General features: G+C 52.9%; 2 protein-coding genes across 9 annotated transcripts in view; one reads left to right on the top strand and one right to left on the bottom strand.

Annotated features, from left to right (window-relative positions):
• The first annotated feature begins 208 nt into the window (after positions 1-208).
• LOC134560255 (acyl-CoA dehydrogenase family member 11-like) lies at positions 209-22,139 on the top strand. 3 transcript variants are annotated; one of them, XM_063416056.1, is made up of 16 exons: positions 209-279; positions 436-613; positions 3,938-4,170; positions 4,775-4,874; positions 5,880-5,997; positions 6,401-6,534; positions 6,627-6,785; positions 7,474-7,568; positions 7,816-7,915; positions 8,849-8,989; positions 9,311-9,403; positions 9,787-9,894; positions 15,173-15,344; positions 16,059-16,125; positions 16,404-16,543; positions 16,859-22,139. In XM_063416056.1, exons 2-15 carry the CDS (start codon positions 464-466, stop codon positions 16,513-16,515), a joined length of 1,782 nt encoding a protein of 593 aa, XP_063272126.1. In that variant the 5' UTR covers positions 209-279; positions 436-463; the 3' UTR covers positions 16,516-16,543; positions 16,859-22,139. The 3 variants fall into 3 exon arrangements, with proteins under 3 accessions (XP_063272126.1, XP_063272125.1, XP_063272124.1); XM_063416055.1 differs by having other exon boundaries at positions 225-613; positions 17,132-22,139; XM_063416054.1 differs by having other exon boundaries at positions 226-613.
• MTMR3 (myotubularin related protein 3) overlaps positions 20,417-23,804 on the bottom strand; it is a 75,681-nt gene continuing 72,293 nt past the window's right edge. For all 6 annotated transcript variants that reach the window (XM_063416046.1, XM_063416044.1, XM_063416049.1 and 3 more), the window contains one exon: positions 20,417-22,581. In XM_063416046.1, coding sequence (XP_063272116.1) covers positions 22,410-22,581 — 172 coding nt within the window. In that variant the 3' untranslated portion in view covers positions 20,417-22,409. The remainder of the gene's footprint in view (positions 22,582-23,804) is intronic.

Here is a 23,804-nt window from a genome sequence, read left to right as displayed (position 1 = left end):
CCTCCCTTCCCAGTACCCCAGCTCTGGAAATGCCAGTCTGTCCAGTTATGATGATTGTAGCTGATAGGGGAGAACACAGTGTTTCTCGAGTACTTGTGTTTTTCCAGGCCGTTTTCTGATCTCTTTCCAAAGACCTTTTCCCTAGTTCAGTTAACAACAGCTGCTGGAAAGCTCCTCCCTGAGGGAGGAGACAAGACCTCATTGATTTTTCAAGAACAACTTGACAACACTCAAACAAACCAGGACTGGTGCTGCTGTCGGGCGAGGAAGGGTCTGCAGGTGAGAGCTGTAGGCGTGACCCCCAGGGCTTTGCTGGATCGTGTTTGCCTGTCACTTGCCCTGGTGGAGGTCCAGTGCCACCTGCAAGCAGTGGCAATCAGGTCACTTTGTGCCTTGGGACGGGTGCCAAATGCTGAGTATTAAAGGAATCAACAGGACCGTGGGGCAGGAGAAACAGGCCAGCATGAAGGAAAAACAAGGGTTAGAAGATCTGGAAATGCACCTTGCAAGGAGAGAAACGGAGACCCTCTTCCAAGAGCAGCCTGAGACTGGGAACCCCTACTTGGAAGACACTTTGCTTCGGAGTTACTTGAAAACACACCTTCCTCCCAAGGTCTGTTTGTGTTTCTGTATGTACCCACCACGACTCTGCCGAGTCACTGCTTCAGACTCTGAATTGAATGTTTGTCTGAGCCTTTTTGTGCCTTTGAGAGTTTAACTGGAGGGAAATTATCAGCATTCCTTAAAACTTGTTGTGTTTGAGGGCAGGGGTGATAAACACTACCAAGACACGCACAGAAAGTGGCTCAGTGGGCTCCTGGGACTGTGCTGGGCGTTGCAATGCTGTTTGGGGTTGTCAGGGAGGGCATTTGTTGTTTGGTCATGTAAAGAAAGGAATTTCTGAGAGAGAAATCAAACTAAGATGCTTCCAAACTCTGCTTTGTTCTTCCATCTCTCTTCCTGGGGAAAGAGGGGTTTTAAGGAAAATTCCTAAGGATTGGGGCTGCTCTCAGCCAAGTGCTCAAGAGAGTGGAAAGGCCTCTTGGGGTTGCTTGTTCTCAGCACAGGCTGATGGCATTTCTGGTTCATTTTTCAGCCAGGAAAGGCTCTGGATGGATGTCAGTGGTGTAGATGGGAGGGTGAGGCCCCAAGCTCTGGATGTCTATGCTGAGAGCTCTAGTCCTAAGGAACCTCTGGGAGGAGGTGGCTCAGCTCTCTAGCCTCTCCCATCACCCCAAGGGCCACAAGTGCTTCCCATTTTTCAGGGAGCAGTTTTCAGTGGGCAGAGCATGACCTCTCTCCATGATTTATTCCAGCAGAAGCAATGCCATGACTTCTAAAGCCACCAGGTGAGCAGAAGGGAGGGGACCTGGCTTTCAGTGAGGCTCCCACTTCCCCTACTTGCTGTCCAGGTCTGTGAGGCCTGGAGACACAGCGTGGGAAGGGTGTGGTGCCACTGCTGGGAGCTTGTCACAGGCATCCCAAAAGAGAGGAATGAGGCCTTCCAAGGCATCACTGTGGCCTTCTTGGCAGAAGAGAAGACAGGAAAGGATGATGCCTTTGGGTAACCATGAAGATCCTGCTCCTAATCTGCACCTTTGGAAGAAGCATGATTCAGGGTTCAGCATGATCAGAGAATAAAAGAATCAGTACAAGGCTGCTTCCACTCCTTGCCCAAACTGAAAAGAGCAGCTCCAAAATCTCCCAGAGAACCAGGAGCAGCATCTCTTGTTTCTGCACTCGGTCCCAGCGGGGCAGTGTTGCCTCACTGCTGGAAAGGGGAGCTCAGGCTGCTGCCTGCAGCACTGACAGCTGCTCTCCATGAGAACACCTTCCACTCCAGGGCAGCAGCAACCCCTGACGCTTTGGGTGTCTCACCGAAGCTGGAGGCTGATTCCTGCTGTGCTATTCCATGTCAAACACAGAAATTTTCTTGAAATGGAGCAAAAATTTTCTTTCTCTTTTTGAAAGTGATTTAAGGAGAAGACAGAATTAAGCACCTGCATTTTCTGGGTGGTGTTGTGAACAGGGATCTTTGTGATCTGTGAACAGGCTTTGCTGCCCTGAAAATACCTCCTTTAATAGAAAGGATATCTATTTGCACTCCTAATGTGCATTAATTTACACATTTGTCATATCTTCGTGCTTAGGACATCAAAGGAGAGATTAGGGTGAATGAGACCACCCGGCAGCCTCAGCACTGACCCAAATGACTTTGTCCTCCCCACATCCCAATGTCCATTCTTTGGAGCACTGAGGCTGCTGTGTGTGACATTCAGCAGTCACAAATGTAGGAGTTTTGATTTTGTTCTTTCACTGTGGAAATAAACACCTTTTTTTTGGTAATTCAGTGCTTTGACAGGCTGTGCGTGGTCAGGGATGAGCTCCCAGTGAGGCAGTTAGGGGGCTTTAGGAAATATGGATGATGGTGAAGGGATTGTTGTATGACTTCCTTTTATGAACTCAGACCAAGAGATCTACTTGCTAGATTCATGTTCTTCTGCCCATAAAAAACCACCAGGTCAACAGTTCAAAGATTCTTGTGCTTCAGCAAAGTCCATGAACTTTGGATTCCTGGGTTATGCCTCGAAAACAACCTTCAAATTGTTGTCAAGCTGTGACAAAGATTGGAGGTGCACACCCATGGCAAATATGAGTGTGGCATTGAGCTGGAGCAGCTGACAGGATCTCGTGCATGGTTTTGGCTTGTTTTGTGATTTTTAACACTCTTTGACTGTTCAGCTGAAGGAAAACTGGCTGCTCTGAGGATGGAGACTTCCAGAGTGGCACCTGGACAATGTGTGTTTGATCCTCATCGCACACGTGGAATGGCAGAGGGAGGATGGAATCGATCACACAGGATGTAGACGAGTGGAAGGTCAATACAGGGACAGGCAGCGAAAGGAAAAAGCCATGTTTGTATTTTATCAGCAAGAAATTAATAGGCTTTATAACTGCACAATTTTGGGTGCAACAATTATGGCGTTCACCTCCTTCATTATGTTATTGAGGAGAGAATGAGCATCTCCTGAGAGGCAGAGAACAGCAAAGAATATTCCTCTCATGGAAGCAAATCAGGTCCTTCTTTGACCCCCAACACAGTCTTGGATATGTTTAGGCCAATGAGGTCCAACAGGACTGGAGGTTGAGTCCTCCTTGCCTGATTTTAATCATCCAGTATTCCGGTTATTTAAATCTGATAACTTCATTTGGCTTTGCTCATACACATGGAAGAGAATTTGCAAAAGGCAATTGCTGTCACCCTGGAATAGGGATCTGAGGGGATTGGAAGGAATCACTCCTCTGTGAGTGCTGGTTTCCCTCCATTAACTGCGGACATATCCACCCAGGTGAGCCAAGCCCAGCAGAAACGAGGGCACATGAATCCTTCAGGGAGCTGGGTGCAGGGTGGAAATTTGAACCTAGACATGTTGTATGACAGGCTGAAGCTGAAAAGGCTGCTCCATCCCTCCTTTTCTAATCTGACAGGCAGGTAGCTGCTGAGCCCAGTGGAAGTTTCCTGTACAGATGAAGGCATTCCATTTTTGGCAGCCTTTCCCCTGGCATTCTTCTCCAGCAGTAAATCACAGAGAGGCTGAGGGACCTCTGGAGACCGTCTCGTCCAACCCCCCTGCTCGTGTGCATCTGTGTCATTCTCAGCCTTGACACTAAAGTGCTTCTGTCTTTTGTGAAATCCAGACATGCTGCCAGAAGTAACTTGAAAAAATGATTTTGAGTGAAAAAAGAGAAAAAGTGTCAGTGGAGCTCAGCTGAGCCAGCAGAGGCTGAGGGAGCTGTCGTGCTGTGTTATGGAATGCATGGAAGGGCCAAGTGGCAAGAGACCACTGGCGCTGCAGGACAGTATTGTCAATCCCCTGCCCTTCCTGCTGAGACTGAGGCTGGGATGTGCTGAAGGGCTCTCCTTGTTTCTCCACAGGTCCTGGAGGAGGTGCATCGGGACCTGGAGAGGTTTGGAAACCGCCTGCTGACCCAGATCCAACCTCTGAGCTGGGAATGTGAGCTGAACCCCCCCGTGTTCCAGCAGTACGATGCCTGGGGGCGGCGTGTGGATCACATCCACACCTGCTCGGCGTGGAGGAGGATGAAGGAGATTTCAGCAGAAGAAGGGCTGATTGCTGAGGCCTATGAGAAAAGATACTCCAACTGGAGGTAACTGGGGGAAACTGGGAATGACTCAGTGCCTTCCTGATTATTCTTAGCAAGATTTATTCAGTGTTTTGCAGGACTGAGCTGGTTGTGTAACCAGTAGCAGATGCTGCACGGACACCAGCACACCTCCCACTGTCCTCAGCAGCTCTATCTGTCCACTGCAATGTTCCATCTCACCAGTGATAAGCCATAACTAATGGCCCACACTTGATCAAAATATTCTTTGATGTCACCTTTCTAAATGTGGGGCCTGGCAGTTCCCTGCACCACTCCAGCTTTGTGTGTGTTAGTTGTAATGCAACTAAAGATGTGGGAATTCATTAGCAGGCTTTTTGTATTCCAGACCATGGAGACAGACCCACATTTCTTATTGTTAAAAACTGCACAAGCTGGCCTGGTGCTGGCTGTCCCACTGGGACTGAGAAACTCTGCAGCTCCTCTTCCTTCTTCTTGGCTGGAACAGTTTTCCCTCTCAGAAATGAGTGGTCTGATCCTCACCCGTTCTGGCTGTAATTTTTCCTCTCTTCCCAGTTGAGATGTTTTATCCTCCTGCTGTTGCACTGCTGTGTAACCCGTCTGTTTTCCCTGTCTCTCCCTCTCCCAGCCGCCTGTACCAGGCTGTCAAACTGTACTTGTTCTCAAGCTCCTCTGGAGGTTTCAGCTGTCCACTGGCCATGACTGATGGGGCAGCTAAAGTCATTGAGGTATGAGCTGGGCTGGTCCCTGAGGGCACGTCCTGGCACTTCTGGTTAGAAGCAGCAGCCCCGGCAAGGATGGAGGAGCACTGATCCATCTGGTTCTGGGCACGGCCCTTCCTTGCTCTGTGACTCAGCTCTGTCTCCCACTGCCTTTCTCCGTTAGGGACAAAGCCTCTGTGCCCACACCAGCTTTTACATTCACTGACAGCACTGTGTTCAATAAGGCCTTTCTGCACATGGCACCTGTGGCACTGCAGGTAGCTGGGAAGGTGTCCCAAGTGGAAGTGTCCAAGGCCAGGTTGGACAGGGCTTGGAGCAACCTGGTAAAGCAGAAAGTGTCTCTGCCCATGGCAGGGGGTGAGAGTGGGTGAGCTTTAAGACTCCTTGCAACCCAAACCATTCTGTATTTATATGATCCTATGATATGTTTTTACTACAAAATAATTTGTTTTCCCATTTTTGTGTGGAGATAATAGGCCAGGTCCATACCCGATGTAAATTCACCAAACCATTAAGACTTTACCAATTGGAATGTTTGGCTCTGCATCTTAGTGACCCCCTTTGCATTGCCTCAGTGGCCACATAGGATTCAGAGGAAAACATCCCTTAGGTAGCCAACCCTGGGCATTTTAATTCACCAAAACTTAAAGCAGCACGAGGCAGTTCCCTCTTCCCTGCAGCTCTCTTGGTGCTGGTGACATCCAGCATACATGAACCTGGCACAGGGGCTGCTTGAGACATCTCTCCAGAAATCCAGAGGTATAGAGATGTTCAGCACTCTGTGTTGTAACACAGATCTTCACCTTCTGTCTGCACAGTGCTGCAGCAGCTGGTGGGAGCTGGGCTGGCTCACAGGCTCTCAGCAGCACCTGCAGATGCTCTGCAGTGCAGGACGCCCACCTGCCTTCCAGACTGGCCTGTCTGAGCCCTGCACACACCAGTTAAGGCAACTGTATAATGTCAACTATTGTGTTATGCCCATCTCAGTGTATTTTCCCTCCCCTCAAACAGTCACTGGGTATTCCTGGATCTCTGAAAAACGCTTTTGACCATCTGACATCCCGTGACCCCAAGAAGTTCTGGACCTCTGGCCAGTGGATGACCGAGCGAAGGGGTGGCTCAGATGTTGGTACGTGCTCTGGGGTGGGAACAGATGTGGCACTGAGAACTGAACACCAAGGATCTGGGGAGCCTAAAAAGCCAGGGAGCTGGCTTAGGACTTCAGCACAAATCATCCAAATCCCCTGCACAGCTCTGCTTTTTAACCAACAAAAGACCCAATCTCTGTCCTCTTGTCCACACAGAGCCCTTGGTGTTCTTGGCTGTGGTAACTCCTAAAGAACTGGAGGCACTGGATTATACACACTGCATTTCTTATCAAGGGTCAATGAAAGGGATTAACAGCTAACCCATGCTCTATCTTCATGGAGAAGCAAGAAGCGCCTTAAAGGAGCTGCTGCTTGCATTGTAAAATCAGCATTGATTGACACAGAAGTTCCCATAAGACCAGGAAATGTTCTCCTCTTTTTCAGCAAACGGCACCGAGACTGTGGCCAGGAAGCAGCCGGATGGCACCTACCGTCTGTATGGATTTAAGTGGTTCACATCAGCAGCTGATTCTGATGTGACGTTAACCCTGGCCAGGATAGCAGATGCTGAAGGACAGGTAAAACTCTTCTGTTGCATGGGGAACAAGGGGAAGGAGCAGGGGCATTCTTTTTCTTCCTTGTTGCATAATCCTCTCTGTGTGCCTTGCAGTGCACCCAGGGCTCCAGAGGCCTGTCCCTGTTCTTCCTGAGGGTTCGGGATGAGGAGGGGAAGCTGAACAGCATCCAGGTGCAAAGGCTGAAGGACAAGCTGGGCACAAGGCAGATGGCAACAGCAGAGCTGTGGCTGCAAGGAGCCAGAGCAGAGCTGGTGTGTAAGAGTTCCCCTGCCCTGGGGACTGGGCTGCCCTGGCATAGCATTCACTCCTGGGGCTTTCAAGCAGAGATCCCAACTGAAAAAGTTCCTCTCTTCTACCTCTGTGGCTTGGCTGTCCACATCACAGAAAAAATCACTGGTGGAGCTCTATGTAAGGCAGAGCTGAGAAGAGGTCAGGAAAAGATGTGAGAGAAGACCAAAAAAAAAAAGTTATTTTAGGCTGGTCATTTCTCTAATCCTGGTTCCTGAGCCAGCTGAGGGACAGTTTGTGTAGTGTGCAGGTAGGAACAAGCAGCAGGGACCAGAGCTGATCATGCTGACACAGTCTCCAAAAGCTACTGCTCTGGTCACAGAAACAGAATCCCAGGATAGGTTGGGTTGGAAGGGACCTTAAAGCTCATCTCATTTCACCCCTTGCCATGGGTAGGGACAACTTCCACCAGACCAGGTTGCTCCAAGTCCCATCTAACCTGGCTGGGACACTTCCTGGGATGGGGCAACCACATCACCCCACAGACTTGGCTAAAATGAGACCAATGTATTTTAAAGCAAGAAAGTCTGAGGGCAGACAGGGACAGAGTGGGCAGCACGTGTCCATGGGTCTGTTGACTCCATTTTCATTCCCATGTCCATCCCCATCCAAGGCGTGTGAAGGGCTCATGGCAGCCCTTGTTCCTTGCAGATCTCTGCAGAGGGCCGTGGGGTGGCCGCCATCTCCAACATGCTGAACATCACTCGGATTCACAACGTCATTGGTGCAGTGGCTTCCATGAGAAGGTGAAGGCAGATGGATGCCCCCAGGGCTGAGGGAGCAGCTGCCCAGGACAGGGGGACCTTGCAGTGCTTGGCATTGCAGCCGAGTGTCCCCTTTGTGGGACAGGCCTGGAGCCAGCAGTGCTGGAGGAGGGTGGCCTGTGCAGGTGTGGTACAGCTCAGCAGGGCTCTCATGGTGGAGGGAACAGGAAGGGAATGCTCTGAAGTGGAAAGTCTCTGGTGTAACTGTTCCTGTGCGTGTTCCCTCCAGGATGGTCAGCCTGAGCAGGGACTATGCCCGCAAGCGCGTGGCCTTCGGGAAGCTCCTCAAGGACCATCCCCTGCACATGCAGACCATAGCCCGGATGGAGGTGAGGCTTTTGGGAGCCAGGCTGGACCTGCTGGGAAGGAAAGAGGGCAGAGATCCTGTGCTGTTAGTGAGCACAGCCAGCCTGCCTGCACTCAGATTTAGGAGGTCATTCCTGCTACAGCAAGGTGGATGCAGCAAGGGAATTGTTTTACTCTAGTAGGATTTGATCTGATTACAGACCTAACTGCTCTGCTGGAGCAGAGCACTCCTCTGCTGGGAGTTTCCCTGAGAGAAAGGAGTGCCCTTACTATGACAAGCCATGACCTCTGAAGTTGGGTGTTTGCCTCAGAATCCAGGCCTGGCACCCCAGTCACTTGGCTCTTGTCCAAGGCTGGTATGGACTCATGCAACTTGCCTGGGAGCTCCTGCACCAGGAGATGGGCTGTAAACAGTATTTAAAAATTCTCTTGCAAGGTGTGGGAAGGTGGTCAACATCTGCCAAACATGACTTCAGGCTCCAGCATTCTGTGGCCAGAACTACCTGTCTGAAAGGAAGGGCAGATCCTACACCGTTCCATAACACAAAGCTCTGTACCCTGATGCTTCCCAAATCAAAATGTGCCAGGGAAGTAAGCTGCTCAGGAAGAGATCTCACAGACCTTGCAGCTCCTGGTGCTCAGAGGTTGACCATCATCTCACATCCCTTACCTTTTGAAAGGATGTAGATTTGGGGCCTGGATGCCTTTTAGGAGCTTTGTTAAGGCTCAAGTAGGCCTGATGAAATGCATTGCCCCTTTACTGCATCACAGTGTCTAAGAGTGGCAGAGAACCTTTAATATTCCATGCTTTGTGCCGTGACTGCTCAGAGGTCTCTGAAGCCGTGGGTCTGAGCAGGCAGGGGTGGCATTTTACCCTGGAGGCAACCTCATGCATGGAGCCCTGGAGTCAGCAGTCCAAGCTCCCTGCCACTGAGTTCCCTGTCCTCTGCTCACAGGTGCAGGTGAGAGGGGCATTTCTGCTGCTTATGGAGATCGTTCGCCTGCTGGGCCTGGCTGAAACCAACCTGGCGAGTGAGCAGGAGCAGCTGCTGCTGAGGCTGCTCATCCCCGTGGCCAAACTGTACACAGGGAAGCAGGTATGGCACAGATTGATTAGCCCAGAGTGTGGAATGTTGGCAGCCACAGAGCTGGGAAGAGGAGTGACACAGCAGTGACAGCAGGGGATACCTGCAGGACCTGCAGCAGTTCCTGCTCTGGAGGCTGCTGCTCCTGCAGGTCCTCTCTCAGTGTCACTCAGGCTTCATTCCCATCTGCTCCTCCTGCAGGTAATGACCAACCTGCCTCAGGAGATGAGCAGGACCCAGTCAGCCCATCCCAGCAGGAGCTGCTGTGTGGTGTGGGAGGCTGGATTTTCCCCTCAGGCACTGTGGATCATGCCAGCTCTCTGCATCTTGCAGGCTTCTGCCGTGGCTGTCGAGGCGATGGAGAGTTTTGGGGGCCAAGGTTACATGGAGGACACAGGCTTGCCAGTCATACTCCGGGATACTCTGGTGAGAGGAGGGCAGGGGAAGGTGCTGTGTGTCACCAAGCCCCCTGCACAGCACTCGGGTTCCCTGCTAGAGGCACCCTCAAGGGAGAACACAGCCCTCCCAGGCTCACTCCAGGTGTGGCAGCTCTTCCCTCACTGCCTTCCTGCTGAGCCCAGTCACCCCCCAGGAGGGGCAGGATGTGTTCCTGATGCTGAGGCTGTTCCCGAGCACAGCAATGGAGCTGGGCTCCATTGCTCCCTTCCACTTGTCGTGAGACATCTCTGGAGAGATCCTTGGTATCCCTTACTTCTGCCCTGTGTCTTTCCTCCCTCACACTCCCCTTCTTGGCTGCAGCCACTGCAAAGGCTCCCTCATGCTCTTCCACAGTCTCCTCTTCTCCACAGGTGCTGTCCATATGGGAGGGAACAACAAATATCCTGTCCTTGGATGTGCTGCGGTCCCTCGCCAAGAGCCAGGGGCAGGTGATGCCTGTGTTCCTGTCCACCGTGCAGGTGAGCCCGTAGCTGCAGCCCTGCTCAGCCTGAGTCACACCTCGGCAGAGCCTTCCTTGGGGTTTGTGCTCCTGGCTGAGACTGGCAGGGAATGGGCCCAAACTGAAAGCTTTAGGCAAGTATTCCAGCAATTGGAATTGTGTCTTACAATTCTGCTCCTTAAATAGCTCTTCCAAAAGCAGGATACAGGCAGTGTTCATCCTGGGATCCTTGTGTGCAGATACTTTCAGCTCAGCAGTGGGGAGCTTGGCACTGTCTGAGTTCCTCAAGATAGGTACCAAAATAAGTGTATTTTTAACGTGACTCACCTTCCTGAATCCAAAATAATTTTGTGGTTTTGTTTCTTAACTGGAAAATCACCACAGGACTGCTGAATATTGAACCTCACTAGGGCTATCTACTGCATGATGACTTTCTATTTTTATTCCCTGAAAAGATGGAAAGAGCCAAAGAAATTCCATTTCTGCCTCTTTGGATTTGCTGTTCTCTGGCTCTGCTTTTAAAGCTGCTCAGGTGACAGGAGTTCAAAGCAGCTCAGAGTTTCATGAAGGTGAAGGAGCACCTGGCTTGGTGCATCCCAAAAAGGGAGGCAGGATCAGAGGGTGTTGTCTCAGAGATGACTTTAATCCAGACACAGCAATCCAGATCTCGTTAGCCTAGGCACATCAAGGGACTCCTGAGCACCTGGAGTGCTGGATTTGGTGTGTGCAGTCTTCACCTACCCACCCAGACCTCGTGAGAAGGGAAGGGTCTGGGGCACTGCTCTCCTGCAGCACTGGGGACTGGACAGAGCTTTCCAGGGCCTGAGTAGTTCTCACAGTGGCTGCAGTTGGCACCTTGTGTCCCATCTCACCCCCAGTTCAGCTGTGCTCTGTACACAGCACCTCTCCAGGGGTGAGGGGCCCCTTGCCATCCTCTCAGACAACTTTTGGGAAGGGAGAAATGCCTCAAACAATCTGGCCATCAAAAAAGAAGCCAGATCTGCTCAGGAGCAAGTCTGAGCACATCTGCTGGGGGCAAATCCAGCTGTTGGCAAACAGCTGCTTTGGCTGACACAGCAGGTAATGGGTGGAGAAGGAAAGGAGCTGTAAGCAGGCTCTAAAATAATTTGGAAAGAAGCAGCCTCCACAGTCTTGCACTGAACACTTTTATAAACAAACACCCCACAAGGGTGCTGTGCTGCACCCTGGAGCACCTCCCTGGTGCAGCTGGGAGGGCCCCTCCAGCTGCTCAACAGCTGGATAGTCAGGGAAGCATTAGGGAGCACAGCCCTGCAGAGCAGGGCCTGCAGAGCAGTAACACGAGTCCAGAGGTTCATTAATTAACGAGCTCCTCAGTGCTCCCATCAATCACGCTGTGGGTGAGGCTGGAGGGGGATGAGTGCCAGCTTCAAGGTCTCCGAATTCCAGTAACGCCACTGCCTTTACTGTCCATGTCACACTGAGGCTGCTGCATGGGAGGGAGAGGGGCTGGCTCAGGCTCAGCACTGTGGATGCTTCAGTTCTGGACAGAACACATCAGACCTGGCCAATTTAAGCTTTTCCTTTATGCCTCGGGCAGCCAGTTGCTGGAAAGGCAGCCTGGGAGGGATTTCTGTCTGCAGAGTTCTGCAGGAATGTGCTTGAGTTTCTATACCAGAATCAGGTTTTCACTCACAGGTGATAAACAACATCTTTCTGAGCTCCAGGTGTCCAAATTCTTTCAGTCTGGGAGTCTGGCTCATTTTGAAACATGCCTCCCAATTCTGTCTAGTGAGGAAATAATTTAACCCATCATAAAGGGGTTTTTACTGCTCTGATCCATTTCCTTTTTATTGATGCACACAAACCAAGTACAATTTACTTTATGTTTGTCCACCAAGGTTCTCAGTGTGCAGGACTTGTGCCCATTGTCAGAGGCTTTGCAGAAAACAGCATTAGTACCTGTACAGCACTTGGTTCTCTGAAGGTCATGTCAAGGGTAGCCCCAGGTTTTGTTTTTATCTTCTGTCAGCTGCAGGTGAGATGCCCAGTGCTGCTGGGGCTGTGATCAGGAGCAGGAACCAAGGGTTGTGATTATCTTCAGGAAAAGGGAAATACAGAGAACTTCCCCATCCTTGCACAATGTGACTATGAGAAGCTGAATTTTTAGGGTTTTTAATACACAGGTGAGTTTGTGACAAACCACCTTGTCTAGAGGTTATGAGTCTGGAAACCCTGGAGAGAAGAGTGTGAGACAGGGATGGAATCATGGAATGGTTTGGGTTGGGAGGGACCTAAAACTAACTCTCATCCCACCCCTGCCACCTTCCACTGTCCCAGGCTGCTCCAAGCCCTGCCCAGCCTGGCCTTGGACACTGCCAGGGATCCAGGGGCAGCCACAGCTGCTCTGGGCACCCTGTGCCAGTGCCTGCCCACCTTCACAGGGAACAATTCCTGCCCAGTATCCCATCCATCTCTGCCCTCTGGCAGTGGGAAGCCATTCCCTGTGTCCTGTCCCTCCATCCCTTGTCCCCAGTCCCTCTCCTGTCTCCTGGAGCCCCTTTGGGCCCTGGCAGGGGCTCTGAGCTCTCCCTGGAGCCTTCTGTTCTCCAGGTGAGCACCCCCAGCTCTCCCAGCCTGGCTCCAGAGCAGAGGGGCTCCAGCCCTTGGAGCATCTCTGTGGCCTCCTCTGGGCTGACTCCAGCAGCTCCAGGCCCCTCCTGTGCTGGGCCCCAGGGCTGGGGCAGTTCGGCAGGTGGGGTCTCACCTGAGCAGGGCAGAGGCGCAGAATCCCCTCTCCCATCCTGCGCATGGTTTGGGATCAGTCCAGGACACATCCTGACTTCCAGCTCTGCTGTAGTGAGAATTTCAGGTGGATACTGCACAGGGCCAGTCAGTTCATGTTGTACTAAAATTTTATTAGCTGGAATTTTGAGCCAGAGCCCTGGGTGTACTTTCAAATTCAATTACAGTCTGAAAAATGCCTCTAAAATAGCCCTGGGCAGTTGGTTGATTATTGCATTTGAGTCACTTCAGGTGAAATTTGGGCACATCCCCGGACAGTGTCTCAGCACCAGCCCCGCACGTGCCGTGCAGGGCTCAGAATCATCTCTTGCCTCAAGAATTTCTGTGTAGGGCTGTAATTCAGGCTATAACTCAGGCTGTAAATCAGCCCTGCAATCTCAGACATGACAGTGTGTTCAGACCACTACCCCAGTTTTCAGGCAGCAGGAAACAAATTGAGGTTATTGATGTGGGGCCACGTGTTTGCTCCAAGCATTGACACAAAATTGTGCTTTTAGCTCTGTTTGGGATGTTCCTCCTGTCACTGTATTTTTAGATACTTATGATTAATCTTGTAAGTAAAAACCACTCTGACCACATTGCTTGGGAGCCAGCAAGAGCAAACAAACGAGCAGCATTTTAAAATTCCTCCATGAAAACAGAGGGAATCAGAATTATTGGAGCTCTGAGGCTCCTTTGCTGCTCATTTCAGGCAGTAAGGGGTGGTGGGGAAGTGATGCTGTGTGTGCCTCCTCCCAGAGCTGGAGCACAGCAACCAGGAAAGACCAGGAGCTGCTCGTGCCTCAAGCATTGCCCTGGAGCAGCTCCCAGCCTCTCCATCCCAAGTGCAGAGAGAGCATGGAAAAACCTTCCAGGAGATCCAGGGCTTCTGGCTGGGAAAGGAGTAAGTGCAATTGGAAAAAAACCCCAGAAGTTAATTATTGGTGAGCAAAGAAAATACAAGGTCTTTTTTATCCCTTAAGGATAAATGATGCTTTTACATTCGTGATCCAATTTTCCAGGTGTTCAAACCTTCCAGCTGTGGCAGCATGTCCGTGTCCCAGCCACAAGCAACACATGTCCCCGTGCTTGGGGACACCCAAACTGTGGGAAGTGATGCCTTAGGGATCTGTGATCCTCATCAGCAACAACTTCTGAGCTACTTTAGAACACCTCGTTAGTATTCCATGGGCTTGGAGGTTTATGGGCTTTATGTTGGCTCTAGAGTTGTTCTTGTATTTGACCAGCACATGCTGGGGGTGTTTCTGCCCCTGGAGCCTGGAACAGCAGCACTGGGAAAGTGTGGAAGTGTGGAAGTTTGGGGTCTGAACAGCTGGAGAACACAGAACAAACCTGGGCACAACCCAGCCCAGGTGGATTTTCTGGTCCAGCAAGAGGAGCTGCGGGATCACCTCAGCACTGAAAGCCTCAGAAACATAAAGAATTCCATCTGTGTAGCTGCTGCTCACAGGCTTCATTCTTGTCTGCAGGTTATTGATGGAGCTAATTAATGAGCAGCGCCTCCCACCACGCTGTGCTGCTCACATCCAGCCTTTGGGGATGCTCTCCAAGCTGATCCCTCAGTTCTGAGGCAGAGAAAGGGGTTTGAGAGAGGAAAGATGGGACCACAGCCCACGAGGCAGGGCCAGCCCCAAACACAGGCACTGTCCCATCCCTCCTAACAGAGAATTACAGGAGACACAGAGGAATGGCGTGGAAATGCTGTGCCCAAAGAACAGCAATTCCAGACTCTCTCGGCAAAGATCCCTGGTGCTCTCACAAGGGATTTGGGATGTGGCAGCACAGAAGCTTGGCTCAACCAGGGCAGTTTCCAGGCAGTGCTGTTGGTGCAGTTAAATGCCCAATCTTCACCAGAATCACCGAATCCTTTAGATTGGAAAACCCCTCTGGGATCAAGTCCAGCCATTCCCCAGCACTGCCAAGGCCACCACTGACCCATGCCCCCAAGTGCCACATCCACATGGCTGTTAAATCCCTCCAGAGATGGGGAACCCAGCACTGCCCTGGGCAGCTGTGCCACCCTGACCACCCTTTCAGTGAAGAAATTTTCTCTAATCTTCCACTTGAACCTCTCCCAGTGGAGCTTAAAGCCATTTCCTCTTGTCCTGGGGCCTTTCCCACTGACACAATTTGCAGAGGAAAGCTCCTTTAAATGTGAATTTTCCTGCCTGGACACAGCTTGAGCATATTTGTGCAAGTAATAATATAACCCTGGGAGAATTAGACCCTGGTACAGGTATAGAGTTAGAGAGAATTGGGGATGAGAGCTGGTCCCCACGTGCAGCTGGGAAGCCAGAATGGGAACAGCAACATGCTGGCTCTGGTCACAGGGAATTCTCCATCCCCAAGGCACGGCTGGGAGCTTCCTTTTGGGCACATCCCCTTCCCTGTGCCAGCAGCAGCCACCTGGAAATGAGCTTGTCAGCAGCTGGGTGTGCCCAGGGTCCCAGCAGCCCCTTCCCTGGCACAAGGCAAATAGACTGGAATTTTTCCTGTGCTTGTTCTCTCTGCAGAAAAAGCTGGAGCTGGCTTCAGCCACTGAGGAACTGTCCCCGGCTGTGCAGAGGACACGGGAAGCCATCGGGAGCCTCCGACAGTTCATGGCAGCCACTGGTTCAGAGCAGGCACTGACCATGGAGCTGGCAGCCAGGGACTTCTCCTACAGCCTGGCACGGATCTACACAGGCAGGGCAACGACAGGAATCACAGAACCATGGAATGGGCTGGGTGGGAAGGGACCTCAAAGCCCAGCCAGTCCCACCCTGCCATGGGCAGGGACACCTCCCACTGTCCCAGGCTGCTCCAAGCCCTGTCCAGCCTGGCCTTGGACACTGCCAGGGATCCAGGGGCAGCCACAGCTGCTCTGGGCACCCTGTGCCAGTGCCTGCCCACCCTCCCAGGGAACAATTCCTGCCCAATATCCCATCCATCCCTGCCCCCTGGCAATGGGAAGCCATTCCCTGTGTCCTGTCCCTCCATCCCTTGTCCCCAGTCCCTCTCCAGCTCTCCTGGAGCCCCTTTAGGCCCTGGCAGGGGCTCTGAGCTCTCCCTGGAGCCTTCTCCTCTCCAGGTGAGCACCTCCAGCTCTCCCAGCCTGGCTCCAGAGCAGAGGGGCTCCAGCCCTTGGAGCATCTCCATGGCCTCCTGTAGACTCTCTCCAGCAGCTCCAGGTCCTTCCTGTGCTGATGGATTTCAGACCAGGAAAGGGCTGGGAATCAGCCACAGAATCCTGATTCACACCGGGGTCAAGGGTGGAGCTCTAAAGCTCAGTCCCCGCTCCTCATGGTGGAGCAGCTCAGCCTTCAAGCACTGCTGAGGAGTCACCACCATCCTTTTTTCCCAAGCCCTGGGCTGTTCTGGCAGGAGCCTGGGAATGCTGACACCTCCTACCCTCCACAGGAGCTCTTTTAATGGAACATGCGGCTCGGCCTGACGCTTCCTCCACAGACGTCTGTGCTGCCCTGAGGTAGGCACAGCCCTGCCCACCCTCAGTGTTCTGGATGATTCCATGGACAGTGCCAGAGGCTTTGCTCTGCCTCCGGAGGGATCCAGCCCCTGGCCATGGCCAGACCCACGAGCACAGCTGGGAACAAGCAGCGGCTGCGCTCAGCCCGGGGCTTTTCCGTGCCCGGGCCACCTCCATTCCCGCACTGATGGGCGGGATCCCACCTGGGCACGGCTCAGGTTGGCACCAGCCCCGTGCGTGTGGCAGGGCTGGCACAGCCCATCCCTCTCTCCATCCAGGTGGTGCAGCCAGGAGCTGTGTCCGGTGGCCGTGGAGTCGGGAAGGGGCAGCTACGGGCGCGGGGCGGCGCTCCAGGACAGCGCCCTGGTGTTCGGGAGCAGCCGGCTCTGAGCTCCCGCAGCCCCAGCATGGACACAAGGTGGGTTGCAATCCCAAAGAAATCCTCATATCCTCAGGTACCTGCAAATTCCAGGTGTGGTGGAATGTCCCGTTCCACAAGGGGCCAGACCAAATCCTTTAGGAGTGACCTCTACTTCTCTGGGCTGAAATCCATGGCTTTGAGGTTTCCTAAAGCAGACACTCCAAGGTGCTGGAACGTTGTCAAAGTGCTTTGGGCAAAGACCCAGTGACAAAATCCAGACAAGAGCAGGAAGCAGCAGCTCTTGAAAGTTATCTGAAGCTGATTAAATACAGAATCCCACCATTTTCCCCTGTTCTCCTTCCTGCTTTCCAGTGCTGACCACAGACTTCCACCCCTGGATGGGGTTTGCTCCAGGGGCAGCCCTTTCCACCCACTGGCCATGAACACTGACCTCCTCAGGAACTGCTGCTTTCTGAAGAAAAAAGGATTTTTATTCTCTCTGGCCTCTGGAAAGTTCACAAATTCCCTATACACGTGTCCTAATGATGCTGCAGTCCATCCTGACATAAATGCTACATAAATTTTGGACTGCAATCCAGTAAATCTCCACCTAAGCACTGGCTATGGGCTCTTCCTTCCCCTCAGCCCATCGGCCGACTTGCTTGGTATTGCCCTGCTGGCTACAAGTTTTTAATTAAGGAGTTGCTAATAGAAGAAGGAAAGCAGGAATAGACTGAAGACTGCTGGAATTTATATCTGGGAAGTGCTACAGCAGCCAGACACTGAGTGGGAAGAGTGGGAAGGAGCTGTTTGCTGCGATTGGACTTGTCCAGAGTTTCAAAGATGGGTGGCTCTGCGGAGCAGCAGAGTGGAGTAATCCCAGCAGGACACAGCAAGGGAGGCTCCATGGGCTCAGGGATCACAGGCTGAGCCAAGCAGAGCTTCCCTGAATTTGCCCAAATGCCACGAACCAGCCCCAGCAGCAAAGGGCTTCTGTTGTCTGTGCATTGCAGGGAATAAAGGCATTTGGGTCTGGAAAATCTCCTAGATCATAGAACCATGGAATTATGGAATGGGTTGGGATGGAAGGGACCTTAAAGCTCAGCCAGTCCCACCCTGCCATGGCCAGGGACACCTCCCACTGTCCCAAGCTGCTCCAAGCCCTGTCCAGCCTGGCCTTGGACACTGCCAGGGATCCAGGGGCTGCTCTGGGCACCCTGTGCCAGGGCCTGCCCACCCTCCCAGGGAACAATTCCTGCCCAATGTCCCATCCATCTCTGCCCTCTCTGGCAGTGGGAAGCCATTCCCTGTGTCCTGGCACCAGGACTGTCCCTGCAGTTTGGTGTCAAAGATCTCACCGGGGTCATGGCACAGGAGCTGCTGTGCCCTGTAAAGCTCAGGAGAAGGGGAAAGTGAGGGAGCAACGCGGGGCTCTGAGTAACGATGGCAGAACATCCACCCCCAGATGTGCCCATGGGTCCAACAGCAGGAGATGGATGTGACCCAGGAGGGGAAGTCCATGTGCTGGAAATGTTTGCAGAGCTGATCAGCACCTGGGATTCCCTGCTCTCCTTAAGGGCTCATCTCCAGCTGCTGCCAATCCAGGCTTTCCCTCTTCCCAGCCTATTTTACATTTCTGAACACCAGGATTAATTTTTCCTCATATCTGAGCTGTAATTTGCCTAAAATAAGCCCCTCAAACTGGGAGCTCTGCAGATGCACCAACACAGAGAACAAGGGGCTATGAATTCATCACTGTGTAGGAAAATGACAAATTTATTAAGATCTAAATATCCACTGTGAGCAGAATAAAGGCTGTTACACACATGTGAGGGTCTGACACTTCCAGTGCTGCTGAACAGCTCTGCCCTCAGCTTGGCATGGTTTCAAATATTTCATGTGCTTCAAGTAAGTAATTGAGACTTCAGATGTCATTTTAATATAAATCCCACCCAAAAAGAGGACAATCAAACCCATCACCTGCTGCCACTGCAAGGTCTAAAAATCATTTTGTGACAGAGCTGTGGGAAATCAGTTTAAACCCCAGATTTGTTAAATAATAAAGTCAGACTTTAGCAGCATTTATAAAATGTCAAAGTCCAAAGAACAGTGAGCTGAAATCCCAAATTGCACCAATGGGAGTCCTGGCAGCTGCACTGTGGGAAGGGATGGACAGCTCCAGGGACTGGGAACACCTGGGCCAGGCCTGCACCGGGCAGAGCTGCCCTTTGCTCAGTGCTGACTCCAAAGCTCATCCTGGATTATTCCAGGACCCCTCTGTTCAATAGGCCCTGAACCTGCGCGTGGTTATCGCCCTTTGCAGCCTCCCAACACCTCCAAACCTCTGCCAGGGCAGGCTCCATCCCACCCCTGCAGCCTTTCCCAGCAGTGGAGCAGCTCCCAAACACCTCCGAACACCTCCCTGCCCTTCCTCCCCAGCAGAGCCGCTGGTTCCGACCCCGCCCCGCCCCCCTCAGCCGTGCCCAGCTGAGAACGGAGCCCTGTGGGGTTCGATCCCTCCCGCCCCGTGAGCCCGGGGCCGCCTCCGCTCTCCCTGCCGGGGAGGAGGGGCCGTGTTGCTGTCGCAGCAGGGACCAGAGGGGCCTCCGTTCCCAGCGATTCCCAACGCTGTGCGAGATCCCGGCTCGGGAGGTTGTCCCACAGCCCCGGGGGCAGCACTGAAGCCGCCTATCGCGACAGCAACGCTGCTGTCCTGACAGGCTCATGGGCTGTCCGGGAGCTGAGACAAGGAGGGAAGGAGGCTCTTCAGGAAGAATTGATCATAGGGAAATGAGCTGGGACACCTTCAGCCGTGTCCTCCTCTGGCAGAACTGCTGCCCCTGGCAGGAGCCCGTCTGCACCTTGGAGAAGCGCAGAACTTCTACGATCCCCCTGCCGGGGCAGAGACCCACACTCGGCATTTCCCAGAGCAAAACCTTCCCGGCAGCGCTGTGCCTGGAGCAGGACCATGAGCTCCTGCGAGAGCACTCAAGAAGAAACTCAAGTATGAGAGGAGCCCTAGGAAATCCCATTGTGAGGTGTAACTGAAACACTTTGCATGGTTCTTACACCACCGAATGTGACTCCTGCTTCTTTTCAGCTCCAGATGCCATCAGCGGCTCTACCCCAACCTGGTTTAATTTGATTTAATGGACACCATCAAATCACAGAGGGATTGTGATGACACGTCTGGCCCCACATCCCTGACCCCTGACAATTCAGGGCAAATCCTCAAATACGTAATAGAAGAAACGAATGATGGTGTGGGGCCTGAGGGGACAGGACTGTGCACAGCCAGGATGAGCAGGCAGTGCTTGGAAAATGGGAATAATCCTTGTGCAGGACAAAAATCAATTGAGTCTTCCACCTTCTGGGAAAAAGATATCTTAAACCTGAGTGAGTTTGGTTTGTTCCTGAAGAGCCACAGCTCCACCATCCAGCATCAGGGTAAGGCAGGTGCAAGTGGGAATGGAGCAGGCACTGCCAAACCCCACTGAAAGCAGGGGGAATTCGCTGGAGATTGGGGCTGTTCCTTCATTTGGGTAAATAATCAGACTGAAATGGGACGGTTGGTCAAGGGGAAAAAGAAAAACACGGTATGGAGGGAGCTGAGACTCTGGCACCTTTCTCCATCCTGCAAAAACTGTGCTGACTGTGCCAACAGAGCCTGGCAGGGTGGGTGCGTTGTGTGCTTCCCCCTTCCTGGGACTCCTGCACCAGGAAAACCAAGCCTAAGATTTACTTTCTTCTCTTAAGCTTAGGTGTGACAGTTTGTTGTTCTTTGGGAAGACACAGCGTGGAACAGAAAACCAAGGGCAGCAGCTGCTGCCTCCTTTTCCAAGGCCTTGGTGTTCCTGCTGAGGGTCCAACATGTCCCCTCCGAGGGACAGGGAAGAAAAATAAAAAATTAGAAAGTGTGTTAGCAAATGCTCCCATGCAAAAGTCTAAACTTTATTCACTTTTATTTATATATTTAACAATTCTAAAGTATTTACTTCTCGCTTTTGACAAAAATGAAAAATATAGGAGCACTTTACTCTCTTGTGGAGAGAAGGGTTATTTCTGTACACAGCTACGGAGAGACGGTTTCCTCCTTTACATACAAAGAAAAATAATATTAATAAAAAAAGTGCTTCATCGATCCAAAAAGCCTAAAGAGCTGCAAGCTTTTATTCACACTGTACATCCCAGCCCCAGCCCGGAGCAGACCCTCTTGGCACTGAGGAGGCTCTGGCTGATTCTGCACCACGAAGCCACACAAGGTCAGGGTGTCCCCCCACCCCGGCCCTGCCACCTCCCCCTCGGCACCCCAGGAAGAGCCGGACGCTCCCTCAGCCCTCTCCACACGGAACAGCAGCGCCTGTGCCTCTCCCAGCCCCACCGCTGGGTCAGAACAGATCCTCAACGTGCCTTGGCTGGAAACCCCATCCTTCACTCAGTGTCTCTCTCTCAACCTGTGCCAGGGAGATCCCAAGATGCTCCGTCCCTTCCCAGACCCCTTTCCCACAAGGACGCAGCCTCCTCCTTCCTGGACATTCACTCCAGCACACGGATCGTGGCAGGGTGGGAAGAGCACAGTCCAACCACCTCAGACCCCCTGAGCTCTGCCAGATGGTTTCTCCACATGACCCTCCCTTTGGATGATGTGATTGTGACATTCTGGGGAAGGGAAATGGGAAATGTGAAATGCTCCTTTCCCAACGTTTCTCAGATTTTGAGCTGTTTTATCAAGAGATCTCAAATACTCCAGCAGGATTCATGGGAATACCATAGGGAATTTGGGATTTTGCCTAGGGAATGCACTGTGAGCAGGATCTACTCTTCCTCCTTGCCAGATTGCACTAAGCAGGATCTATGGGAAGGGAATGGGATGAGCACCTATCAGTTACAAACGGATATTTGGGAGTTTCACCCTTCAGTGAGGTGAGTTGATTGGGACAAAAGGAGGAAGGGGAATCCGTAATGTATTTTGGATTGTTTTAAGCTCCTCAGGCAGCTTTTTTCTATCTGGAGTACACTGAGCACAGCCTGGGAAAGGAGGAGCATCCCAGGAGGGTGCCCAGCACCAGCACAATCTGCACAGGCCGGGCCCGGCGATGCCGGTGGGTCCCGGCCGCCTTCGTCAGTTTGGATCGTCCAGTAAAGTGCGAGTGACCAGCCAGGACCTGAGCATGGCAATGCTCTGCTCCCAGAGGGAATCTCACAGGGATGGGGCGAGGACAAGGCAGAGATCTGCTCCTGCCCTAGCTGGATTCAATCAAGAATTGCATGGTCAGGCCCCTGGCAAGGCCCAGTGTGACGCCTGGCTCGGCTCTCACCAACAGCACGTGCATTCCAGGTGTTCCCACTGCCAGGGCTCAGACCTCCAGGAACCTGACTGAGACCCCCTCGGGCAGCCAAGCCCACTGTGAGAACAGAGGGAAAAGGTCTCTGGGGAAGGAGATTCCCACCTCTTCTAGCAGCAACAGGTTCCCAAACAGCGATTTCGGGTTTGGAATAACAGGAGTGATTGAAAGCACTGGAGGTTCAGGCTCTGTTCAGGCTCTGCACTCTGGCCGGCCCGGCTCCCTCTGCTCCCCAGCCCTGGGCCCGCAGCAGTTCCGCAGTGGGACAGATAAATACCCACAGGGACCCTGGCTCTGCACCAGCTCCCTCCCCACCTCCACGACCCTCCCGCAAACAACAGATATATTATTATATGTACACACACGCACGCGCGGGGACACGGACACACAGACAGGACAGGCAGGAAAGGGGGAAGAGCTGGACAAGGAGAATCCCACGGTCCAGCGGCACTGGATCCTCGGGCTCTGTCCCGCCGAGCAGCGCCCACGCCCCCGCTCCACGCGCAGCCTCGCCCCGGAGCCGCGTGTCTGTGGGGAAGGATCGGCTCGGCCGCTCCCTGCCGCTCCCAGGCCAGGATTCAGTTGGACGTGGCAGTGATGGGCTTGTCCAGTTCGAGGTCCAGGCTGGAGCTGCCGGGATGGAGGCTGCTGTAGCAGGATTTGCAGACTCTGCTGGGCTCGAAGAGCTGCTGGCTGGGAACGGGCACCTTCTGGTTACAGCAACTGGAGCAGAACACGTTGCCACAATTCCTTGCATCAGGAACAGAGGAGAAAAGGAAAAGATCAGAAGGAGTTTGACAAAGTTACCTGAGCTGTAAAATGAGATATTGCCAGTGCTTGGATGGGGGAGATATCTCCCATCCCGTGGGAGGGATGCCTACAGGCCAGGGCATGGGCAGGGACTGCCCCAATGTCTGTGCTCCTCCCACCTATGGATGTGGTACGGATCCAGGGAATGGGCACAGGAAGGAGCATAGAGCCAGGGCCAGTGTGGAATTGCAGGTTACTACAGATCTCTGTTCAGCACTGCCCACAGCCAGGCTGACAGGCTGTGCCCTCTTGCCGCACAGAGAGCTCTCTGCTATTCACCATGGAATGGTTTGGGTGGGAAGGGACATTAAAGCCCACCCAGTGCCACCCCTGCCACAGGCAGGAACACCTCCCACTGTGCCAGGCTGCTCCAAGCCCTGTCCAGCCTGGCCTTGGGCACTGCCAGGCTGGATGTGCTGCAGAGGAGCTGCAGCCCTGTGCCAATGCCTCGCTGGGGCACAGGGCTGAGGGGCTGAAGCAGAGCCACCATGGGAGCCAGGCTGGGGGCAATGTGGGGAACACTGGGAATGGGGGGTCTGGCCCTGCTCACGCAGCTGATCCAGCCCTGGCTCACAGGAGGGATGTGGCAGTGCTGAACTCTGCTCCCAGGCTCTGCTCAGAAAGGTTTAAACATGGAAATATCAAAGCTCTCGGTCGCTGCCACCCTCCCACTGCCCCCACAGCCACTCCAGCAGTCCCACACTCCTGCATCCAGGAAACTGAGCCAAGGAGGAGCATGCAAAGCCCAGGGTGGGCAGGCAGGGCTCCATGCACAGGTGGGCACGCACGGCATTCCCGGCACTGGCAGAGCCACACCGGCACATGCACCTCGTTACTGCTCAGAGTCATTAATTACCTTCTGCAGCCCCCCTCAAAACCTGTGAGCCCTGACCTCCTCAATTCCTACATGGAGCTGGGAGCAGCGCTCCAGGGACCCGGGTTTGCCCTTTCCATTAACCCTTTGGCATCAGGATTTGGTGCCGTCGTGGTTCTGCACTGGAGGTTTGCTGCTGCCAAGAGACTGCCGGGGAATTCTGCTGACACCCAGCAGCTCTGATTAATCCTTCCTTGCCAAGAAGGGACATTTCCACTGCTGGTCACTGACGAGGAGAGAGGCAGCACAGAAATCCCATTTCCCACTTCAGTGGGCTCATTTCCTCAGT

Source organism: Prinia subflava, chromosome 19 (assembly GCF_021018805.1).
Source record: "Prinia subflava isolate CZ2003 ecotype Zambia chromosome 19, Cam_Psub_1.2, whole genome shotgun sequence".
Lineage (NCBI taxonomy): Eukaryota > Metazoa > Chordata > Aves > Passeriformes > Cisticolidae > Prinia > Prinia subflava.
Note: the sequence above shows the minus strand (reverse complement) of the source record. Positions and strands in the feature narration are given on the sequence as shown.

What these genes read in the sequence shown, in the direction of transcription:
- LOC134560255 (XM_063416055.1), top strand. Translation starts at nt 410, where the DNA reads ATGCTGAGTATTAAAGGAATCAACAGGACCGTGGGGCAGGAGAAACAG. An exon ending in GGGCAGCTAAAGTCATTGAG is followed by an intron (nt 4,875 to 5,879) that starts GTATGAGCTGGG and finishes CCCCTCAAACAG; the next exon opens with TCACTGGGTATTCCTGGATC. An exon ending in TCATACTCCGGGATACTCTG is followed by an intron (nt 9,404 to 9,786) that starts GTGAGAGGAGGG and finishes TCTTCTCCACAG; the next exon opens with GTGCTGTCCATATGGGAGGG.